Source organism: Doryrhamphus excisus, linkage group LG20, assembly GCF_037039965.1.
Source record: "Doryrhamphus excisus strain RoL-2023G ecotype Guam linkage group LG20, RoL_Dexc_Guam_v1.1, whole genome shotgun sequence".
NCBI classification, from domain to species: Eukaryota; Metazoa; Chordata; class Actinopteri; order Syngnathiformes; family Syngnathidae; genus Doryrhamphus; species Doryrhamphus excisus.
In genome coordinates this window covers 4,082,719-4,105,571 of record NC_136376.1, presented here as the reverse complement: position 1 = coordinate 4,105,571, position 22,853 = coordinate 4,082,719, and the positions used below count along the sequence as shown (strand labels likewise).

The 22,853-nt window shown below is 43.7% G+C and overlaps 1 protein-coding gene across 9 annotated transcripts; it reads left to right on the top strand.

The window, feature by feature from the left end:
* Positions 1–1,086: 1,086 nt before the first annotated feature.
* Positions 1,087–22,802, top strand: LOC131107729 (pleckstrin homology domain-containing family A member 1-like). 9 transcript variants are annotated; one of them, XM_058057996.2, is made up of 14 exons: positions 1,735–1,866; positions 7,146–7,360; positions 7,840–7,896; positions 7,986–8,031; positions 10,922–11,019; positions 11,337–11,468; positions 12,844–12,984; positions 13,622–13,690; positions 14,164–14,228; positions 14,295–14,358; positions 14,884–14,973; positions 16,662–16,735; positions 17,661–17,735; positions 19,136–22,802. In XM_058057996.2, exons 2-14 carry the CDS (start codon positions 7,220–7,222, stop codon positions 19,368–19,370), a joined length of 1,287 nt encoding a protein of 428 aa, XP_057913979.2. In that variant the 5' UTR covers positions 1,735–1,866; positions 7,146–7,219; the 3' UTR covers positions 19,371–22,802. The 9 variants fall into 9 exon arrangements, with proteins under 9 accessions (XP_057913971.2, XP_057913978.2, XP_078643564.1 ...); XM_058057988.2 differs by lacking the exons at positions 16,662–16,735; positions 17,661–17,735 and adding an exon at positions 1,087–1,262; XM_058057995.2 differs by lacking the exon at positions 17,661–17,735 and having other exon boundaries at positions 1,716–1,866.
* The last annotated feature ends 51 nt before the right edge of the window (positions 22,803–22,853 follow it).

Below are 22,853 nucleotides of genomic sequence, written 5' to 3'. Positions count from 1 at the left end.
AAGAAACAAAATTTTAAAAGGCAATTTTCTGGATTATAATGTGGTGTTAAAACTGTAACGGCTAGAGGACGGCACCTTATGTCACCCTTTTTATACTTTTCCTAAAATCGAGCCTTTTCTGTGTCGCTGTTCTGTGTGAAAAGCACACACAAAGTGGAGAACACACAGGTTTACTGGCTAATTTTGTGTGGATTCTCAAGTAGTATCAGAGCTATAACAGGCGGTACGGTGACTTGTGTGGCCATTTCATACTTCCCCTAAAAAAACTACTTTTTCTGTGTCGCTGTTCTGTGTGAAAAGCACACACAAAGTGGAGAACACAAAGGTTTACTGGCTAATTTTGTGTGGATTCTCAAGTAGTATCAGAGCTATAACAGGCGGAACGGTGACTTGTGTGGCCATTTCATACTTCCCCTAAAAAACTACTTTTTCCGTGTCGCTGTTCTGTGTGAAAAGCACTGACAAACTGGGATAGTCAAGTCGTCAATTTTCAAAATTTGGTGGTAGTATCAGAGCCATAACAGAAGTGGAATACTGCCTTGTGTTGTCACTTTCACACTTTCCTGAAAAGCCGGATTTTTCCATTTTGCTATTCTGTGTGAAAAGCAACCAAAGGAACGCAAACAAAGGAAGACACAAATTTTATGAGGTAATTTTCTGAATTCTAAAGTAGTATTAGAGCTGGAACAGCTACCTAGTATTGCTGCTTTCATACTTTCTGTCACTGTTCTGTGTGAAAAGCATTGACACAAAATGGGGAAGCTGAGTCTTCATTTTTCAAATTGTAAGATAGTAAATGAGATGTCACGGTCTTTGTCATTCTGTGTGAAAAGTCATCAAATTTCCTAATTCTGAGGAAATATCAAAGTTGTAAGAGAGGCGGGACGGTGACTTTGTGTTGCCCCTTTCACACAATTCTTTAAAGCCAGCCTTTTCTCCTTTATTGTCCTGTGTATAAAGCACGCACACAAGGGGGGCAGAGTTACACATTTTCTAGATTCTGAGGAAGTATCAAAGTTGTAACACAGGTGGGACGATGGCTTTGTGCAGCCCCTTTCACACAACAATTGGAAACAAACTTTTCCCCTGTCATTGTTTTGTGTGAAAAGCACAGACACAAAATGGTGAACTGGAGTTGCCGATTATTCTCTGAAGTGGAGCCGCAACAGAGGTGGAGCTGCACTTGGCCCCGTTCATACTGCCTCTAGAGGTCGCTGCTTCTGTGTTGCTGTTCTGTGTGAAAAACACCAACACAAAAGGGGGTAAGACCAAGTTTCAATGACTAAATTGTCTTTGGGCTAGAGCCGGGGTAGGATGGATACATTTAACTGGCTCATTAGCCAGATTCTGGGGTCCAAATATGGGTTTCTTTAAACTTGAATGAGTTGGGCAGCCAAATGTTAAATAGTGTGCATCAATCATACTGTATAATAATAATCAAAGCTGAGAAGGCCTTAAGCAATGCACAATGTGGCCACTAGATGCCGCTATACAGACACTGTGAGTTTTGCTGCATCTTCGCTGACCAATTTTAACCAAGAGCACAAAGGTAAAGTAACCTCACTTCTTTTTTAAATAAATTAATAGACAAACGAATAAAACCAAAAATGTGAGGAATAAGGCGTACTTACTTAACATCTGTGGGCAGCATCTGCGATTACATCAGCCTTAATCAGAACAGTGGAAGTGCTGTAATCTTCGCTTGAGCGCCGCTCTTCATTTGTGACGATCTAGGCTCGTCAGTGCTAGCAAGCCTTCGGACTGGAGCGCCGTCCTCCGTGTTGGTGGGTCAGAGATGGGCTGAGGCGGAGAACGGCGACCCCCAGGCAGCTCCCAGTGAGGCGGTTACCGAGCCCACAAACTCGGGTAAGGACGTGTTCGTCGCGGTGGTAAACGTAGCCGTGTGCTTGTTTAAATTCTGTTTGGAGCTGTGTTTCGGTTGTCGCTGGCAACGCCTCGTAGGACCAGCGCTAGCTGGATCGGGTTAACGTGTCAAATAAACTTCTCTCATTGAGTTGGACACTACAGTGTATGAATTTTTAAAATAAAATATAATTGTCAATTTGTGTTCTAGATAAAAACGACTCGCAGATGTGTAAACGGGTGCAGCTAACAGTAGCCTGCATTCCTGGTAAACTTGTGCGCTAACAAGCTAGCTAGTTCGGCTAATGATTTCGCTAACCCAGGTAATAGTCGGTGTCACCAGTTAGGATAAATAACATTGCTGTACAAACTTAAATCAACACCTGTGGATAGACAGAACCCTTGAACTGAGAATGACCCAACTACGCGGAGGGAGGGAGGCCGAAGCCTGTCAAACCTGTTCGGCCGACATGCTGGCAGAAAGTGACCATGAATGTTTAGCCCTGATGCGAAGTACTAGAGTGTGACCTTTGACCTCTTTTTGACCTCCTCGATGTCACTTGTGACCTTTGCAAAGTGGACGCCTGTAACGTTCGCATTTTTATAGCTTTATAGCTTAAGGTTACAGTGCAGCACTGTACGAAAGCCACACGCTAGCATTATGTTCATTATTTTAGTGATGCAATGCTAGCTGACATTTATTTGCCCATTCTGTTCCTTGGTAGCATTATAGCTAACATGCTAGCTGGTGGTGTTCATCTGACATTTTTGGGTTTAAAAAAGTAATCAGGAGTGGAAAAGGGATAACACCTTATAGCAGTGCTTGTCAAATAGCGGGGTGGGCTTCCGTGGGGGGCGGTTACTGTAAACCTGCCAACAAGTAAGAATTAGTTGTACTTAGCATGCAACTTTTGGGTGGACTAAGTATTTTACTGGAGTCCATTAACTGACTCACTTCAACATTGACTTGCATTTGGTTTTATGTTTGGTCTAACTGGTTTAACGGCAGTTTTAATTGTATCATGTAGATCAATTACATTTCAATTAAACCCCCAGTTTTGTCATGAGAATAGGAGACAATGAAAGACAATGAAGAGTCTAACAATAATGATAATAATACAAAACAGAGGGATTTCAGAGAATTTCCATCTGAAAAAAACTCTTTGCCAACTCTTAACCTTTGTTTTTGTCCTATTTACAGCTTATAAAGGCTATTTATTTACTCTACCTGAGGAAAAAGGGCCTGTAAAACCAGTTGTAGTCCTTCGATCTTTATGTTCATGTGTAACAAACCCGCTTGTTACACACATGCACGCAACCGCTTCACAATACAGCCTTGATCAGAATGTGCTGACAACCATAAACAAGAATGGCTAACTGCTTTGTTATAATCCACCGCGGTAACGGAAAATTAGAAAAACTGTTGTCAATTTATCGAAAGACTGCGGCGTCTCTGTAGTGACAGTGATTTTAATCATACCGCTTAATGGAATTCGAATGGCATCGTACCCGAGCTCGGCTACCTTGCTCAATAGCACATCAACAATAAACCTTAGGCCTGTAAGCAACCGCAAACTTAAGTCCCGACAACCTCTCCTGACGAACACAAGCACTGCTGTCTAAGCAGTCGCCATCAGCAGCTGTTCCCCACGACAGAGATGGTCGTAATGAAAATATTGACTCTGCCGAGGTGCCCAGCTGGCCCGAGCTGATTTTATGGCTCGTCCTGCGTGACCAGTTGGCCGCCATGTGATGCTGGACAAAAGCCCCAGCGTGGCAAATGTTCACTTTCTGTCCCAGTCGGTTACATGGACCGTACCCCCTTTACGTCTTCCCCTGTAGTCTCATGCCTTCTTTTACACTCATCAAACAGTTCATGCATGTCACCCATCAATACAAAAAATTCAAAATTCTTCCAGAAATATTATCAAAGCATGTCTTAAACTGTAGAAGACGCTACTACTCGTGGACACAATGTTGACACTGACACATGTGTTTTGTAAAAACATCCCAATGGTGCTAGCTGGCTCAAAAATACAATTGCAGGCTGTCAAACACAACAACAGGTGGTGCTACAGTCGGACAAGTTAAGCCAATCAGATGCAGAAAAAGCACACTGAAGGAGAAGAGCAACATTGGTTCTGTTGTTGCCGTATTCTGCAATGTACTTGTTACCTAATGACCCAGGGCTCGACAATAACGATGTACCGATGGCCCGGGGTGAGTTAAAACAAAATTGGGGCAAGTAAATCCAATCAGTGATATTCCCGTCGGGCAAGTGCACTTTGGCATGCCATACTGGGATGAGTTTTTTTAAAAGTGGTTCTGGTTAGGTGTTGGTAAAACACGGACTTTGTAATTCCGGTGGTAATTTACAAACTAATCCTTGCAGATCTTGAAATGGACCAATCAGAATCGTTTATTTAGACCGTGGTCACAATGAAACACCACCGATTAGATCCAATACCAAGTGCTGATTTTGCACAAGCTACAAAATCTTAGCGGTTCCATTTCTCTGTGTATTTTTCTCACCTTTTGCTTCACAAATTATTGTTTGACCATTGAGCATTTTTTTTCTGGATTAAAAACACTTTACTAGTACACAAATGTGTCTTATAACTTAACTTATAAAAGGCAAAGTGCCTAGAAGTCTCTTGACAATCCAGATTTCCATGCAACGTCATGATCTATGTAGGAAAACAACCACAAGAAATGATAATCATTTCATCTTTATTTGAGATTCTCATGTGATGCCATAAAAATGAGATGATATCATTATGGCAGTCTTTTCATTTTACATGGTGCAAGTAGTTCTCACCTTAAGGATTCCCCATGGGCAAGTCATTTTTGTTTTTTATGTAGAACCCTGTGACCACATGGGGCCAGTAGTTGGTCATCTGCAGTGAATGTTCATTTTGTCGTGAGTCGTGTTAATTATGTGAGCGGCACAAACCTAACAACAGGCCTCCATTGTCGTGGACGTTCCCGCTTGTTACTATTTTATCAGACCACAAAACCTTAATTACTTCACAGCAAAGAATTACGAAGTTTTCTAGAAATCTTCAAAACTTTGCAGAATAACTTAACACAGCCACTTCTCACAGCCGCCCGACAATCGATGCTTGTGTCGGTTGTAATCGTTGTCTTTGACAGCGTCGCTGCCTTCTCCTGACTGTGTGTGTGTGTCTGTGTGTGCGTGTGTGTCTGTTCAATTCCCTGAGATGTGCTCTGACTCCATACTGCACAACAAGCGGGTCTATTGTCGCCTGGCTCTGCCTCCCGTCCAACAGCACAGAGCTCATAATGTCCCAACGCAGAAAGAGCGTCTTTATCCGCGCTTTCCAAAGAGCCGTCCCGCTTGCATATTTTAGCCTCAGCCCAGAAGGACAGCGGCTTAAACAGGGCCGATGCCACAATATGCTTACAGTAACGCTTGCTCGCCCACCCACCAAGGCCTTGACATTACTGTCTCACACACACTTAACTAGTTAACACTTGTATAATTAATGGTGTCCATCCTGAAAGAATCAAGTGTCTTGACTGAACAAGTTCAAACTTGTCAAAGAATAAAATGTATGCATCGCTTATATAAAGACAAAGTCTTATCTTGCCGACATCGCTGTAGATCACAATTACAGTAAACGTACAGGTAAGGCTCCAAAGTTCATTGCTGAGCGACCTGTCATTGGTTAATTTTGCAGAAATTGAAATAATCTGGGGCGGCACGGTGGGCGAGTGGTTAGCGCGCAGACCTCACAGCTAGGAGACCAGGGTTCAATTCCACCCTCAGCCATCTCTGTGTGGAGTTTGCATGTTCTCACCGTGCATGCCGGATTTCTCCGGGTACTCCGGTTTCCTACCACATTCCAAAAACATGCTAGGTTAATTGGCCACTCCAAATTGTCCATAGGTATGAATGTGAGTGTGAATGGTTGTTTGTCTATATGTGCCCTGTGATTGGCTGGCCACCAGTCCAGGGTGTACCCTGCCTCTTGCCCGAAGACAGCTGGGATAGGCTCCAGCACCTCCCGCGACCCTCGTGAGGAAAAGTGGTAGAAAATGAATGAAATAATCTGCTCATAAATCTTGTGATAATAACAAAAATTAATGACACAATAAGTAAAACTGAACTCAATAATTTTGCTGGCCTCTATATATTGCCATGTATATGCGTTTTCTTCATCACTCACCTCCAAACAGGCACGGAGAGGGTTCACTCTGTGCATTGGTGGAGCAACTAGATGCTTCAAGGTATTCAGCGGCATACAGAGAGACGTCCTGTCAGTCATACATTCGCTTTGTCTCAGTGTGTGTGTGTGTGTGGGGGGGGGGGGGTTGTCGGGGCCGCTACACACCGGAACAGTGCAAAGTGTGTCATCGCAAAAGAAATGCTGCTCTTTTAATAGTGTGGAAAAGCCAACATTTCAAGAAATGCTGCAAACGTTTGACAGACAGTACGAATTACCTGTGAGAAAATACATGTCACAAACACCAATTCCACAACTTTGCAAAATGAAAGATGACATATTGAAGAAAATCATGTATTGTCTCATAAAAAGGCATTGTTTTTTTTTTTTTAGGTACTAGTTCAGGTACCGTTTACCAAGCTATTGAATAATATGTAAAGAATACCCGACCCAAGTGAGTGTACATACTACATATATGAAAAATATAGTATCTTGATCGAGATGGAAAAACTAGAGCAGGTGTGTGTCATATGTCTGCAGGTTAAATCGTGCTCACTCTCTCTCTCCGCCTGCGAGCATGCTCAGTGAGGTTTTTTTTGGTCTTTTCTGCTTTTGCCACGCTCGAGTGGGTGCTCGGCTTTCGCAGGGAGGAGGAGGAGGTGGGGGAGGAGATTGAGTGGGCAGGCCGGAGGCTTGCCAAATCAGATGAGAGTGCAGTTGGGAGGGGATAACGGAACAAAAAAAAAACGTAAAGAGACGGAGAGAAAGACTGAGCGAGGACGGCAAGCAAAAAAGCAGAAAGAAAGAGCAAGCCAGGGTGGGTGGAGGAGATGGAATAGAATGTGACAGTGTGTGTGTGTGTGCGTGCGTTTGTGTGTGTGTTACTGGGGAAGAAAAACAGGGACGTGGAGACTAAAAAAAAAAAAGGGAGCGAGAGTGGGTAGGGCTGATATAAAAGGCGGGTTTTGGTCTGGGTCACGTGATCCAGCAGCACACTGAGCTGTAGGTATCAAAATTATATGAAAGACATTCTCTTTAAGGTAGACTCAACACAAAGACACATTCTGATTCTTCTTCTCTTGTTTGTTCTCCCAGGATTTCTTCCTCCTCTTCCCTTCCGCTCCCTCTGTTTTTGGCCCGTGCAGGCCAGGGAATGTCCCGGCGGCGCCATGCCTTACGTGGACCGGCAGAACCGCATCTGTGGCTTCCTGGACATCGAAGAGAACGAGAGCAGCGGCAAGTTCCTGCGGCGCTACTTCATACTGGACACTCAGCAGGGGAGCCTAGTGTGGTTCATGGACAACCCGCAGGTAATTAGTGTTAGCTTAGCACGTAGCATCCTGGTTGCGGGGGGGGGCGTGTATCTTTTGTGTTATTGAGGGAGTACTGCAGGCTTGCCTGTGCTTAGTCTCTTTATCAGTCCGATTGTAGCACTTGGATTTTACAAGCGAGCATTTGAACGCATCAGTTAGGACCGGGACTGCAATCAGCTCAACCTTGGCTGCGAGTCGTCGGAGTACGTCTGCAATTTTGACTTTGTGTAGTCACGTTTGCATTAGCGTGGTTCTTGTAAGTGCTCCGTCAACATGAAGTATTCATAGATTGTGTAGTGCCGGAGAAAGTTTGAATAATTCAGTCAGTCCCTTTCTTTTTATAGAAACAAAACGCTTACATTTTAATGACGTTCAAATCAGAATCCCACAACTTGCGTGCTCCAACTCTTGATTTTTGTTACTGTAAACATACTTTTTAAATTATTTTTGTAAGTTTCTCATCGTTATTTCTGCAGAATCTTCCGGTGGGTGCCGACTGCGTGGGCTCCCTGAAGCTCACTTACATTTCTAAGGTAAGCCGGCGAGTCTAATCTCGAACCGAACACGAGATTTCATCGCGCTGGTATCAGATGTGACGTACTTAGGTTTTGTTCTCCTTCAGGTCAGTGATGCGACTAAGCTGAGGCCAAAGGCAGAGTTCTGCTTTGGTAAGAAAATCCACTTTTATCACACTTTCAATGTCTATAACAAATGGCTGACGTGTTTGACGTGTGTTTAATTTTCTTTGTTTTTTTTGCGTCTTTTTGTGCGACACGTATTCCAAAAAGAAAGTGCAGTAGTAAGTAGTAGCAAGATTTCAGTATCACAAGAAAAGCTCTGATAGAACATTCCACTGTTCTCAAATATCTTACTTTTTATTTTTTATTTTTATTTTTTTATTTACACAAAATAAGATGAAAAATAAATAAACACATCAAGAATAAAGAAAATCAATCAGTAATAAATAAATAAATATAATAATGACAATAAAACTGCAAATAATAAAAACTTAAGAAACCACATATAGTTGGTGGGTAGACAAATTATTTTTTTCAGATTAAAATGAACAAAGCATTATTAGAGCCCTGTAGACATGACAAAACACGACTATAGTCACATTTATACTCTTTTTATTTACAACATATTGCGCAACTGCAGGGTCTTGAGACACATGCTAACTCGCAAACTAGAGAGCTAGCGACCTAAACGGTAGCCTTCAAGTTATTTCCTTTAAACTTAAATAGCCAAAAACTTACCACTTCCACACGGATAGGGAGGATAACTATTAACAGTTATTTAACCTTTTAAAATGAACATTAATCAAATGTACTAATTTTTTCTGGGTACATGATGCTAATACAGCATCCATATCAAACCTGTGCAGGCCGCACTAACATTAAACTTTCATATCAAGGCGGGGGCCTCAAACTAGTGTCCTGCGGGCCACATTTGAGACCCCTGCATTACATTCACACCAATGTTTTAAAGCACATGCAGAGGTAGATGAAACTGCTGGATGCTGACCTCTCATGGTCAAACGTAGCTACTGCCATCTTGTGGAGTTAATTAAAAAAAAATCAGGAAGTTGCCTACAGCCATGACTGCCAAAGTTTTATTTATTTATTTTTTTGACAGGGCACTATTTCGAGACCACTGCAGTTTATTTGCGTTTATGGATCACGCACCCAGCAATTGTAGGAGGTTAATTGAACAGAGGCGCTAACGGGAGTACGCACGGCATGAACATCCTTTTGACATTTTGATATTAAAAGGCAACAAAAGCCCCATAAAGGTTTGGGCCGCACAGCAGCGCTGTTTATGTCATCGCACTGTTCCGCTGCTGTCAGTTGCACACACCGGACACCAGTTGCCATGGTCACAGTGCTTCCCACTTGAACTTTATACATGCGGCTTGGCTTTGTTAATTGCTTTAATCCGCGTACTGAGCTACAGAGCAGGCCAATGAGGAATTGTAATTAGCGCTTTGCCGCTAAAAGAGCCTCGGACGCTAAAACGCAGCGTAATGTCATGCTGTTACATTTGTGTAAACGTCCTATTATTCCCTGTTGTTGTTTAGCCTCCTCTTTTCCAACGCTTCAATTGCAGGAAGTGCTCGTTTGTGACAAGAAGCTGACTTATAGGAGTGTGTGTGTGTGTGTGTGTGTGTGTAAACCGGTGGCCCTGCCGAGGTCCTGACAGGATGTCGCCACTCAAATCGGAACCTGATTCACAGATGTCAGGGGAGTTATTTTTAAACCACTGTCGTTTGTAGGCCACATGTTTTTACATACATCAGTGAGTTCCGACTGCACCGCCTCTTTCCCGCAAACACCCAGCAGCCTAGCTTAACCAAGACAAGTGGTGCCACCACCACCAAACAAGTGGCGCCACATTAGGGCACAGAGGTCACGCTCGCAGGTGGGTTTTTGGACCATTGTATCTGGCGCTGACACCTCACCGTCCGTGTGCTACGTTTCCCAGCACACATTTCACTCTGTCGGTGCTGCTGTGAGTCACACAGGACACGGGACGCTCCCACGCCTACATCTGTCCAAAGACCAGTGCACTCTCACAGCACCGGTTCACACCATTATTTACAGCAAAGTGAGGGAAAGTGGAAGAGTGAAGAGGTCTTACTCGTGCACGATTACCTGACCAGATGTTTTCACGTAGAAAGCGCAATCTCAGTGCTCCCCCAGCACTCTTTTAAGGCCATTTAAATGTAAAATGATGATCTGCCCTGCTAGAAAGGAGCATGAATTTTCGTTTGAGGTCGAAGGCTGTCATGCTGAGAAATGAGTAGGCGGTTGCAGAGTGAGGCAGCTGAATCGTGCAGCGTCATCCACACGTGGACGAAACTCCATCTGAGTCAAATTGTCAAGAAAGCCATTCTTGTAATACGTCCAAGCAAAGGTCGGAGATTGTCACTGCATTTTTTTTTTGTAGTACGGAGAAACCTCTACAGTTGTTAAATGGGAACATGTACATCTAAAGTAGCACAAAACTCGAGTTGGAATGCCATTGTCCTTGGTAAACCTTTGTGAACATCAAAGGATTCATTTTAGTTGTTTTTTGCGTCTTTTTGTGCGACACATATTCCAAAAAGAAAGTGCAGTAGTTGCAAGATTTCAGTATCAACGCACATGTTGTTGCTTGTTATAAAAGTTATGGTAGATCACAGCTTTTCAATGTCTTGCAGCAGCTTCAGAAAAATGAAGACTTGAGTTATGTGATAGTGTTTTTTAATCAATGGAATGCGTGATACACTTCTTCTTCTTTCTTTTTGGGCTTTTTCCATCAGGGGTCGCCATAGCAAATCAACCGCTTCCATCAAGTTGAATTGATCGAAGGTTAAAATGTTCTCTAAAACATGCTTTACAGTTAGTAGAATCTCAAATGACAACAGTTTGACCCTGTAACAGATCATTTGCATTCCTTTGTGGGAGGGGAAGTGGTTTCCAGGATCATAATGGAAAGGGGTTATGCTGTATGACGTTGCCATCATGTGACGTGATCTCCTTGTTATTACTTTTTTCTTTTTTTTTTTGTCTGCGTTAGTCATCAATGCCGGCATGAGGAAGTATTTCCTGCAGGCCAATGATCAGCAGGACCTGGTGGACTGGGTCAACGCTCTCAATAAAGCCACTAAAATCACGGTGAGAAGTCACCTTAAGGAAATGATCTGTATTTCTTGAGTGGACTGATGTTGTAAAACTTAGAAGTGAGCAGGTTTGACAAACAGGAAGCTGTAGAGATGTTGTATGGAGTCCATGGATCAGAGGATTTGTTTGCTGTTACACTTTAATGCTCTGTAGCAGCACAAAGAACATATGTTAAGAAGCTTGCCACGATCTCCTCGTGCAGATGTTTCAACTTTAAGAAAAGGGTGTTTTCCCACTTTTTTTTTTTTTTTACTGCATGCTACAGTAAGAGCGGCCATCATCATAATTGTCTGTCTGTGTCTTTCCCTCAGGTTCCTAAAGCATCGGACGGCCAGCAGAACTCCGAGAACCACAAGTCTTTGCTGGACGCGGTAGGACCCAAGAAGCAAGTGTCCTATAAGACGGAGATCATAGGAGGCGTCCCCATTGTGACCCAGACGCAGGTAACCGCAACACGTGTGTGTCTTCATGCTTAAAAATATGTTGACACACCATCAGTGTTGTGTTGTTGACATGTTTAAACCCCACATTGCTATATTTTGAGTTTTAAAGACAAAACAGTGAGTCAGTTTCTGTTTACAACAATTTTTTTTTTCTCAGCGAGAACACATAACATAAAATTAGAAAGGCACGCAGTTGATTGCGAACCTCCACCAATGCCAAACAACCGCAAAAGTGTCTGGCAAACTTGTTTTATTGGAAAAATCCCAGGCAGCTCTGTTCCACTCCTGTTCTGTAGGTGGCAGTAATTTCAACGCAGCAATCTACCGGATCTGGACAACTGCACGACTGTAGGGGTGTGACAAGTCAAAATGATCCTTTCATTTATTATTATTACTATTGACGTATGGCTAATTTTAATGACACTTTTTGTCCATGGTTTCGGTCAGTAGGGCCCAGATTTTTTTATTTATTTTTATTTTTTATTAAACTTTTGCTAGCTGCACGTCGGACGAGTGGATAGTGCGCAGGCCTCACAGCAAGGAGACCCAAGTTCAATTCCACCCTTGACCATCTCTGTGTGGGGTTTCGGTTTCCTCCCACATTCCAAAAACATGCTAGGTTAATTGGCTAATTGGCTCCAAATTGTCCATAGGTATGAATGTGAGTGTGAATGGTTGTTTGTCTTTACATTTTTGTACATTAGAAGCAATATATGCTTAACTATGTGAACAATGTACAAAATACAAAACTAAATGTCAACTTTATGTGAGTGTGAATGGTTGTTTGTCTATATGTGCCCTGTGATTGGCTGGCCACCAGTCCAGGGTGTACCCCGCCTCTTGCCCGAAGACACCTGGGATAGGCTCCAGCACGTGGCCATCGTGAGGATAAGCGGTAGAAAATGAATGAATGAATGAACTTTTGCCTATTTGAAATATAATTTATTAATATTAGACACTGACAATGACATTCATAAAGTAGATGTTGCACAAATTTGCTTCATAACACAAAGTTGAGATTTCATTCATTCATTCATTTTCGACCGCTTTTCCTCACAAGGGTCGCGGGGGGTGCTGGAGCCTATCCCAGCTGTCTTTGGGCGAGAGGCGGGGTACACCCTGGACTGGTGGCCAGCCAATCACAGGGCACATATAGACAAACAACCATTCACACTCACATAAAGTTGACATTTAGTTTTGTATTTTGTACATTGTTCACATAGTTAAGCATATATTGCTTCTAATGTACAAAAATTTATCAAATTTTCCCCCTGCATCCTTGAGTTTTATTTTTTTTATGTGCGGCCCTCGTACCATCAGTCCCGATGGTGTAAATGTTGCCTCAGGATTCTCACAGTGTTTCTCAATCTTCCAGCACGAAGGTGGCGATGGCGCAGACAGAGCGGAGCGGGAGGCCATGCACCGCTCGCACAGCCAGCTGCCGTATTTCCTGGCCAGGCCGGCCCAGGACAACACGGTCATCAAGTCGGGCTACTGCGTCAAACAAGGCGCTGTGGTGAGTCCTTGCACTTCTCCTATTTTCATTTCCAGACTTTTTTTTTTTAACTTGGTAGAGTTGTTGGACGCAACATATTCTTAATAGGCTGCTCAAGCTGCATCGCAGAAATCAATAGCGGCTTGTTCAAGCGGAAATGTAAAGTCCTATGACTTGTGGAATATAAAAATAAATGTCCCTGCCTCAGGAGACAAACGGGCAGAATGCACATTTCTATGTTCCTCAGTCAGCTACTGTGGTCTCACCAGCCACTTCTTTAGGTACGGTCTGCATTTACCAACACATTCAGATCAGAAATAAACGTAAATAATAATAACTGTACATTACATCATATTATGTGCCAGGAATAGGATATCCATATAGAGTCCTTTAGGGCTTATGTCAAGGTCAAAGGGTTGAAGTTCTTAATCCGAATGCATGAGGATATCCAGATGCCCAGTGGGACTTATTTAGTTGCATGAAAGAGCCAAAATGATATTATGATTCCATGCATAATAATAACCATGTTGGAAATGAATACCTGTCTGACAGTGTCAAAAAAATTCAGCATTATTTTATTTCTATATTCATATAAGGCAGAATTTCTGTACTGTATTATGCATGTGATCCAAAAAAAATGTTTTTCTTCCTTCACCAGATGAGGAACTGGAAACGACGATATTTCCTTCTGGAGGAAAACTCGATGAGCTACTTCAAGTCCGATCTGGTAATTGACTCTTGACTTATAATAGACTCTTAAGGGCTCAGCGTTGTGTTAAATTCATTACACGTGTGGAGGAGAATCAAGGCCCCCGCCATGCTAGGTGGGGTCAACACAGCAAACGCACAGTTGTGTGTTCTGGCATGTTTTTACCAGCAAGTCAGTGGAATTTCATGGCCTTCTCTTCACATGTCCTGTCATGCCTTGTTACCCCTCCTATCTCCTGTTCTCACTTGTCAGCTAAGCCTTTCTTACACACACACACACACACATTTATTGTGTTTGAGATAACGCCGCATGTCCCTTGTTGATCAGATTTATCCGTCTTTGTGGCCCTTGAGGACATAGACTCTCTGTCTGCTGCACGACAGTATCATTATCATCAGCCTTCGTTTTAGAGCAATGCGCTCACAAATGAAGTCGTTTATCCAGTCGCCGTTTCTATATAAACCACCGTGTCATGCTCTTCTCGCCTTCAGGAGAAAGAGCCGCTGAGGATGATCCCACTGAAGGAAGTTCACAAAGTGCAAGAGTGCAAACAGAGGTACTTGACCAAGCGCACCGTATTGCTTCCACGTTAACCATGTAACAACCTGTCTTGTTGATGCAGTGACATCATGATGCGTGACAATCTGTTCGAAGTCGTCACCACATCGAGGACATTTTACATCCAAGTAAGATCTATTTATAAATACAGTAAACATGAAGCCATGCCTTGTATTTAATACTGCGCTAATAGACTCTACAGTGGAGGAAATACTCCTTTGGAGCTGGAATTGAAAGAAAATTGTTCTTATAAGCCCTCATGGGAACATACTGTTATGTGTGTCTGTAGCTTCATGCTAATGATCTGTGTAACAAACATTACAGTGTGGGACAGGAGGACGTGAGCAACAATAGCATAGCTACGATGCTAAAATGTTATTATCACACTCACATTAAAATAGCTACAACCTGTTAGGTTAGCCTGTTGGAAAAACAAAACGATCAACCTTACAGCTCTCGAAGGTGCGAAGTTGACAGATGGATCAGTAGCAGAGCTCCAGGCTTCATTTTAAGATGTGTAGTGAAGCCTGGTGGGACCATGAAGACAGGGTTGTTTTTCCTTTTGAAAAGTGGAGCTAGCAAGTGAGGGACGTTACATATAATAGTAATAAAAATACATTTTCATAATACTTGATCTTCTCTGTATCCACTAGGCAGACAGTCCAGAGGAGATGCACAGCTGGATCAAGGCCGTCTCGGGGGCCATCGTGGCCCAGCGTGGGCCCGGGAGGTCCGCTGCCACAGTATGTTGTCACTCTTTAGCGGAGTAGAGTTGTAGTATAATTACTTTTACCGTAACAACCTCAACACTTAAAGAACATTCAGACAGTCTGCTTGGAGCCTCCGTGAACTTTGGCAAAGCTGCAAGCTCATTCTGCCCCCCCCCCCCCGAGACCTCAGGTGCATTGTGGGTCGGGAATGAGCTGCACTTCAAAGTTGGATTTAAATGTGCTCACCTTTACCTTTAAGTGAGAAGCCTGGTGTCCAACAAGCGGTACAGTTCACTTTTGCGGTGATTGTGGTGTATGTTGATGGTAACATCATCATGGCTCCACCCCAGTTTTCCATCATGTTGACCGTGGTGTGGACCATTTTGACACCATAGCTTTAGTATACTGGCTCTTGGCATATTCTATATTTTTTATTTACATAATGAATGAGGGGCGGCACGGCGGTCTAATGGTTAGCGCACAGACCTCACAGCTAGGAGACCAGGGTTCAATTCCACCCTCGGCCATCTCTGTGTGGAGTTTGCATGTTCTCCCCGTGCATGCGTGGGTTTTCTCCGGGTACTCCGGTTTCCTCCCACATTCCAAAAAGGTTAATTGCCGACTCCAAATTGTCCATAGGTATGAATGTGAGTGTGAATGGTTGTTTGTCTATATGTGCCCTGTGATTGGCTGGCCACCAGTCCAGGATGTACCCCGCCTCTCGCCCTAAGACAGCTGGGATAGGCTCCAGCGGTAGAAAATTAATGAATGAATAAAGTCATAATATTAAAATGGCTGCATGGCAATCGAGTGGCTAGCGCGCAGGCCTCACAACGAGGAGACCCGAGTTCAATTCCACCCTCGGCCGTCTCTGTGTGGAGTTTGCATGTTCTCCCCGTACATGCGTGGGTTTTTCTCCGGTTTCCTCCCACATTCCAAAAACATGCTAGGTTAATTAGCGACTCCAAATTGTCCATAGGTATGAATGTGAGTGTGAATGGTTGTTTGTCTATATGTGCCCTGTGATTGGCTGGCCACCAGTCCAGGGTGTACCCCGCCTCTCGCCCAAAGACAGCTGGGATAGGCTCCAGCACCCCCCACGAGCCTTGTGAGGAAAAGCGGTAGAAAATGAATGAATGATTGAATAATTGGCTTTGCACCTTTAACAAAAAGATGATGTTGTTCAACATAACATACACTGCATACAATGCTTGAAATGTATCAAAATGGTCCTTCATTTTTTCTGTATCGATGAAAAAAGTTGCGGTTGGTCCTTCAGAAGGAGGCTGCCAAAAAGTGATCCGGCATTGATCTGTTGTGTTTCAACAATGAAGTGAACAGTCCTGCTAGGCGGACACGGGGCATCGAAAGAGCATGAAATGGATGTAATGACTTGTGACTGACTTCTTAAAGACTTCGCCTCACCCGCATGACTTAAATGTTTAGCGTATAGGAAGCGGCGCGGATAGAGCGCCAGGATGTCGTCACCAGCGAGAGGAGACGGCCGCTCTGTTCCCGCCCTAATGTAGTTGTTTTTGTTTCAACACTGTGACGCAGCTGTCGTATTCCCTCCTCCTCCTCCTCCTCCTTCTCGGACACCTGTTGTCTTCCTGTTTCTCTCTCTCTTTGTCCCGCATCTTTTTCGTCACCTCTTCTCCCCCCCTCCCATGTGGGCAGACGGCCCATCTGCTCTAACCCTGCTTTGCGCTGTGTTGTTGCAGATGCGGCAGGCCAGACGGCTGTCAAACCCCTGTATACAGAGGTATACGTCTCGAATTGGGGAGTGCAGCAGCACGTACGTCAGCTCGTCTAAAAAAAAAAAATATTAATAGCAACCAAAAAAACAAGCAACACTCCCCTTCCTTCTTTTTAAAACATTTTTTTGTGCTTTATTTCTTATTCACTGGCCGGCCCTTTCTTTGGAGACCAGATCTCATCCCGGCACATCTGATGCTCCTATTTTTTTTTTTTTGTCTTCTAAAAAAAGAGAAATGAAAAAACAAATAACAAGCGCTGCTCCTCCCTTCACACCTCTTACATCCACTTCTCGCTTCTCCCTTTCGCTGCTTTACACGCAGTTCAAAGTTTAAGCTGTTTTTTGTCGCCTAGCTACTGGCTGAATAGATGTAGACATATAAATATACCTAACCACTGGAAAGACTTGCCCCCCCCCTCCTCCTTCTCCCCTGCCGCCTGCCTGCCCCTCGCCATGAGTAAACTCTTCCAAAAAGTATACAGTATCTCACAAAAGTGAGTACATCGCTCACATTTGGCAAGCGTGTTCTTATATCTGCTCAAAGCGCAATACTATTCAGTGGGGGTCATTTAACTAGAGTAGTCAGTGTACAGCTTATATAGCAGTGTAGATCTACTGTCCGCTGATTCAACAAACAGCCATTGTTTATCCTGGGAGTTACTTGCTACGATGATGACATCACTGGTGGACACCAATCCTCCCACCTTATTTCCTTCGGGTGTGTTGACTCATATTCAGTGGTGCTATACAAGCTTTACACTGCCTACTCTAAAGTATAAATATATTTACTTTCTATTGCATTGTTCCTTGACAAAGCTTGCCGAAATATGAGGGGCGTACTCACTTTGGTCAGGTGACCGTCCACACACACACACACACACACACTGGCTGCATGAAGGTGTTTCTTCCTCCTTTCACATCACTCTCTTTCTCTCCCCTCCGTTGCCCTCTGTCTTCTCTGCAGCCTGCTGCAGCTGTGCACCTGTCTTAGATGTATGACATCCTGCTTGTGTCTCCTCCTCCCTCCTGTTCGATGCCTGTATGTCTTTGTTTTTTTTTTCCTTCCCCACTTCTCTCTTTTTCCTGTAAAACACAACACGCGCCCATTTCTAACCATTAATTGAGCCTATAGATACACACATGCATACACTCCTAATACCCAGTTCATTTTTACATAGTGTCATGTAGTGTAATATACTATTAACAACTGCTTGTATTCTATTTGAATAGTAATACTTTATAATTAATAACCAAAACATCCTACATAAGCACACAAAGATGCAACTTTGATTAAAAACAATTGCTAAGTGCGGGAATTGGCATGAGAAATTACTTTAAACTGGACCTATTTGGGGTGGAATTTGGGTTTACTTAAAATTAGATTACATTAAATGCAACAATTTGTAAAATATAATTTGTTGTAGTTATTATTTGCACGGGCTGCACGGCGGTCGAGTGGTTAGCATGCAGACCTCACAGCTAGGAGACCAGGGTTCAATTCCACCCTCTGTGTTTGCATGTTCTCCAAAAACATGCTAGGTTAATTGGCGACTCCAAATTGTCCATAGGTATGAATGTGAGTGTGAATGGTTGTTTGTCTATATGTGCCCTGTGATTGGCTGGCCACCAGTCCAGGGTGTACCCCCGCCTCTCGCCCGAAGACAGCTGGGATAGGCTGCAGCACCCCCGCGATCCTTGTGAGCATAAGCAGTAGAAAATTACGTAATATTAGTTTATTTATTTTAGTTTTATTAACTAAATAAAACTAAAATAAATTAGATTTTAACTATTTTTGTACTGGACAATGGAGGTTTCATGTTCTCCCCGTGCATGCGTGGGTTTTCTCCGGGTACTCCGGTTTCCTCCCACATTCCGAAAACATGCTAGGTTAATTGGCGACTCCAAATTGTCCATAGGTATGAATGTGAGTGTGAATGGTTGTTTGAGGATAAGCGGTATAAAATGAATGAATGTATTATTTGCGGACAGACATTGTATTGAAAGACCTAATCCTGCACAGGCGCACATTGCACATCTATGTACAGTATCTGTGTAAAGGACCTGTTCCTTCCTGCTGTGTGACGAGTGTGCTGTGTGTTGCAGAGACTAAAATCTGAGAGTGACAAGCTCCTGAGCAACGAGGCCTTCTAAGGCTGCTGCTTCTTTTTCTTCTTCTTCTTCTTCCACTGCAACATGTCCCGACTACCAAACTAAAACCCCGCTGACTCTCCACTCCTTCCACTGCTACTACTACTACTACTACTTGTGCTACTTCCACCAGCGCCACTCTAACAATGCTACTACGTTCTCCAACCTGCAGCACCAACACTGCTAAAGCCTCATCGGGCCTCACAGGCTGGTCCACTCTTTCTAACATATTTGCATTTGGCGCCAAGTCGCTAACACACCTGAGTGAAAACCTGTTTGCTTGTCTTGCAGGAGCACAGCGGCCGCTCCACATTCTACCGCAGCTCCGCGGGCCCCCCAGTCCCTCGCTCGCCCGTATCCGCCATGCCACCCCGTCAGCCAGAGCGGGGGGCCGCCGTCGTCGCGTGCGGCCCATGCCCGCAGCCTGGCGTGGGACAGCGAGCACTTCATGAGCCTGCTGCCCCGGCCTACTCGCAGCCGCACGCCGGCACGCCTTTCCCTGCAGGAGGCCCGCTTGGCAAAGTGAGCGCCGGCGCCGAGGACGCGGAGGAGTCACCGTGGCGGCGGCGGAGCACCTTTGAGCCGTATGCGCCCAAGCAGCCCTTGGATTTGGATGACGCCGACCTGCCAGTGAGCGAGGTCTGAGCCGAACTTGTAATGAAAAATGGCGGACACACACACACGCAGAGGAAGCTTTGCTGGACTTTTAAAGCTCCTCGCCCGGTGCTGTCGGTGCTAACAGGAAAAAAAACAAACTAAAAAAAAAAACATGGGGTCATCCACTGAACTGTGCTTGTGTCAAAAACGACCCAGTCTTCTCCACCCTCTCATTTACGGCGACTAACGCGACTATTTACCGTGGCATCACACAACTTTTGCTCGCCTCTCTTCGCCTCCGCTAGCTTTATCTGCACATTTTATAAAACAGACTAACAAGGTTTAGAGTTTGCGTCGCATTACTTAGCCAAGAGTGCTGATGCTCGCCATAATTGCACCCTAGAACAAACAAACTGAGGTTTTCCCTCACCTAAAAAAAAAACACACCAATCATGGAGTGGAACTCTTAATTTAGACCTCCATCTTGGAGGTTGCTTTACACATATCTACTTTTGTACTCCTCATCGGTCAAATAACGTGTTTTTTTTAATGTTGCAAGTATTTGCAGCAGTCACGAATGCACCGCTAAGCCTGAATTTTGCTTCACTACGCCGGCCCGTCTTATTGCATCTTGATTGATTTATATAGCTCTTATATATAGGGGGGGTTGATGCGTGACTTCGCCACCGAAACAACTCTTGTTGATGAGCTACTTAGCTTCCTGTGTAGAAGTAAACAGTGGCGATGGCGACGTCCATATTGTCGTTGGAAAAGTAACTAATTGATGTGGAACATCACTCACTTTTAATGTAAACAGTGGCGACGGCGACGTCCATATTGTCGTTGGAAAAGTAACTAATTGATGTGGAACATCACTCACTTTTAATGTAAACAGTGGCGACGGCGACGTCCATATTGTCGTTGGAGCAGTAACTAATTGAACATCACTCACTTTTAATGTACAATCTGTTTGTTGTGAATTTGTTGCCCATATTTGCTTTCTGGCGTCATGACGCTGAAGCATAATTCTCCCTCTCTAGAGCTTCTTCCTACCTTTCTCGCTGTAGTATCAGCCGATATCGGCATACAAATTAGATATCATATCAGTATCTTGATATCAAGCTCAGTTTCTTCACCGTCTGGTATTGTCCATGTTATGCCGGAAGCTCTACTGATGAGAAACCGCGGCACACACTTTTCGGTGACCACAAAGCAGCTGCACATCACGCCAAACAGGAAACAAAACCAAAATAAGAGCACAAAACAGGAAACAACCTGACAACTGTGGAAAAACAAAAAGTTAAGTCCGACATGACATGAAGTCCTAGTGTCCACACGCATATTGAAAAAACCAAAGGATGCAGAGGCCACTTTTACTTTTAGAACATGTAAAACCCATGTAGAAATGTAAATATGTGTTTTACATTTTAAGAAAAAAAAAACAACCTTAATTTCAGCTTTGTGTCACGTTATTTAGTCGGAACCTTTTATTCTGAAATTCATTCATTCATTCATTTTCTACCGCTTTTTCCTCACTAGGGTCGCGGGGGGTGCTCCCAGTAGTTGCCCACTTCGGGCGAGAGGCGGGGTACACCCTGGACTGGTGGCCAGCCAATCACAGGGCACATATAGACAAACAACCATTCACACTCACATTCATACCTATGGACAATTTGGAGTCGCCAATTAACCTAGCATGTTTTTGGAATGTGGGAGGAAACCGGAGTACCCGGAGAAAACCCACGCATGCACGGGGAGAACATGCAAACTCCACACAGAGATGGCCGAGGGTGGAATCGAACCCTGTTTATCTTGAAATTACACTTTAAAAATTTTTTTTTTTTCATAATTTTTTTTCTTGTAATATGACACTAATACTTTTACCCAACTTAATTTTGATTTTTTTTGTTTCTCAGAATATTTTGACCTAAAAAAGCCAAATATTTTATCTACGTTCTTGTAAAATTTCTGCAATTTTTTTGTTTTTTTTTTGTAGGCAGCGTTTTGGATGTATCCAGTAGAAGCAGCATAAATTGTCCCGTACAGTTCCACAAATTAGCTCTTGCCGGTATCGGTCAGGAAGTGCTGCATGATGTGCACTCTTTAGTTTTATCCCAATTACTGCTCACTTTACCCTTGATTATTCATTGGTTGACGTCTTTAGGAGCAAATACAGATAGCGGCAGTGAAGAGAGAAGCAGAAGCGGTGTGATGTCACAGCGGATAGACCGCTTTGACCACTTAAGTGCCAAGAATAAAAGGGAGCGTTTAGGGATCGTGTCTCCAAAAAAAAAAAAAAAGGACTGGACTTGGTGTCTCTCTACTAAATAAGCTGTGTGTTTATACACTCAACACTGGATTTAACTCTTTTGTTTTGTTTGCCAGTGTTTTCATTTTCACCCACATATGGACAGGTTCAGGACCACCTGCAATTAAGCATAATATAAATATGTGTTGTGTGTGTGTGTGTGTGTTTGTTGCAGCCATGTTGAATTTTCTAACAGTCCCAGTCACATGTTCGTATTGTTTTGAAGCACCCTCGGAGCCTCCGCGGTACAACGATGATTTCACAAGCTGGTCGTTTGCTGTTTTAGTTCAAAACCTGTTTTAAAATGGACAACAAAATCAGAATGCTTTTTACTGCAAACTAGAGATGGGCATCATAATCCGTTTATTGATAAATGGTTTCATTCATTCATTCATTTTGTACCAATTTTCCTCACGAGGGTCGCGGCGGGGGGGGGGGGGGGGGTGCTGGAGCCTATCCCAGCTGTCTTTGGGTGGCCAGCCAATCACAGGGCACATATAGACAACCATTCACACTCACATTCATACCAATTAACCTAGCATTCAAAGCCAAATAGTAGTGCGTCACTCTGCAGCAACCAGCAGAGGCGCTGTTGAGTCGATCTCTGACCGCTTTGCTGTTCTAAAAGAGTCGGCACATGACATCACCGAGCTATTCCATTGGGTACATAATTGTCAAAGCAACAAAGTTTATTCCAAGGATTTATATGCCCATCCCTACTCAGTATTTTTAGATTCGCTGTGTGCGTGTGTCGTGTTTGCAAACTTTTTTTTTTAACGTGTAGTATATGTATGCTTCTTTGCTCATGTGTTCCAGTAGCAGGCAGCTGCCACCATCCCCCTCCTCCTCCCCCCGCACTCTTAAGTCCTGCCTGCCAAACAAATGTACAGTACTCACAAAAAAAAAAATCACATCAAAGCTATTTTAACCCCAACCCCTTCCAGTTTAATCTGGTGTAATTGCTTTGAGAATTGTCTCTATTTATTCTGTGGATGAAATAAAACACACTTGAAAATGTCCCATTCTGCCCCCTTGTGGTGGCAACCAACTTCACTCTGGTGCACTTCCTGCTTCCTTAAACCTGACAGCATCACTGTGTTAGAA

What these genes read in the sequence shown, in the direction of transcription:
- LOC131107729 (XM_058057996.2), top strand. Translation starts at nt 7,220, where the DNA reads ATGCCTTACGTGGACCGGCAGAACCGCATCTGTGGCTTCCTGGACATC. An exon ending in CGAGGACATTTTACATCCAA is followed by an intron (nt 14,359 to 14,883) that starts GTAAGATCTATT and finishes TGTATCCACTAG; the next exon opens with GCAGACAGTCCAGAGGAGAT. An exon ending in CCGGGAGGTCCGCTGCCACA is followed by an intron (nt 14,974 to 16,661) that starts GTATGTTGTCAC and finishes GTGTTGTTGCAG; the next exon opens with ATGCGGCAGGCCAGACGGCT.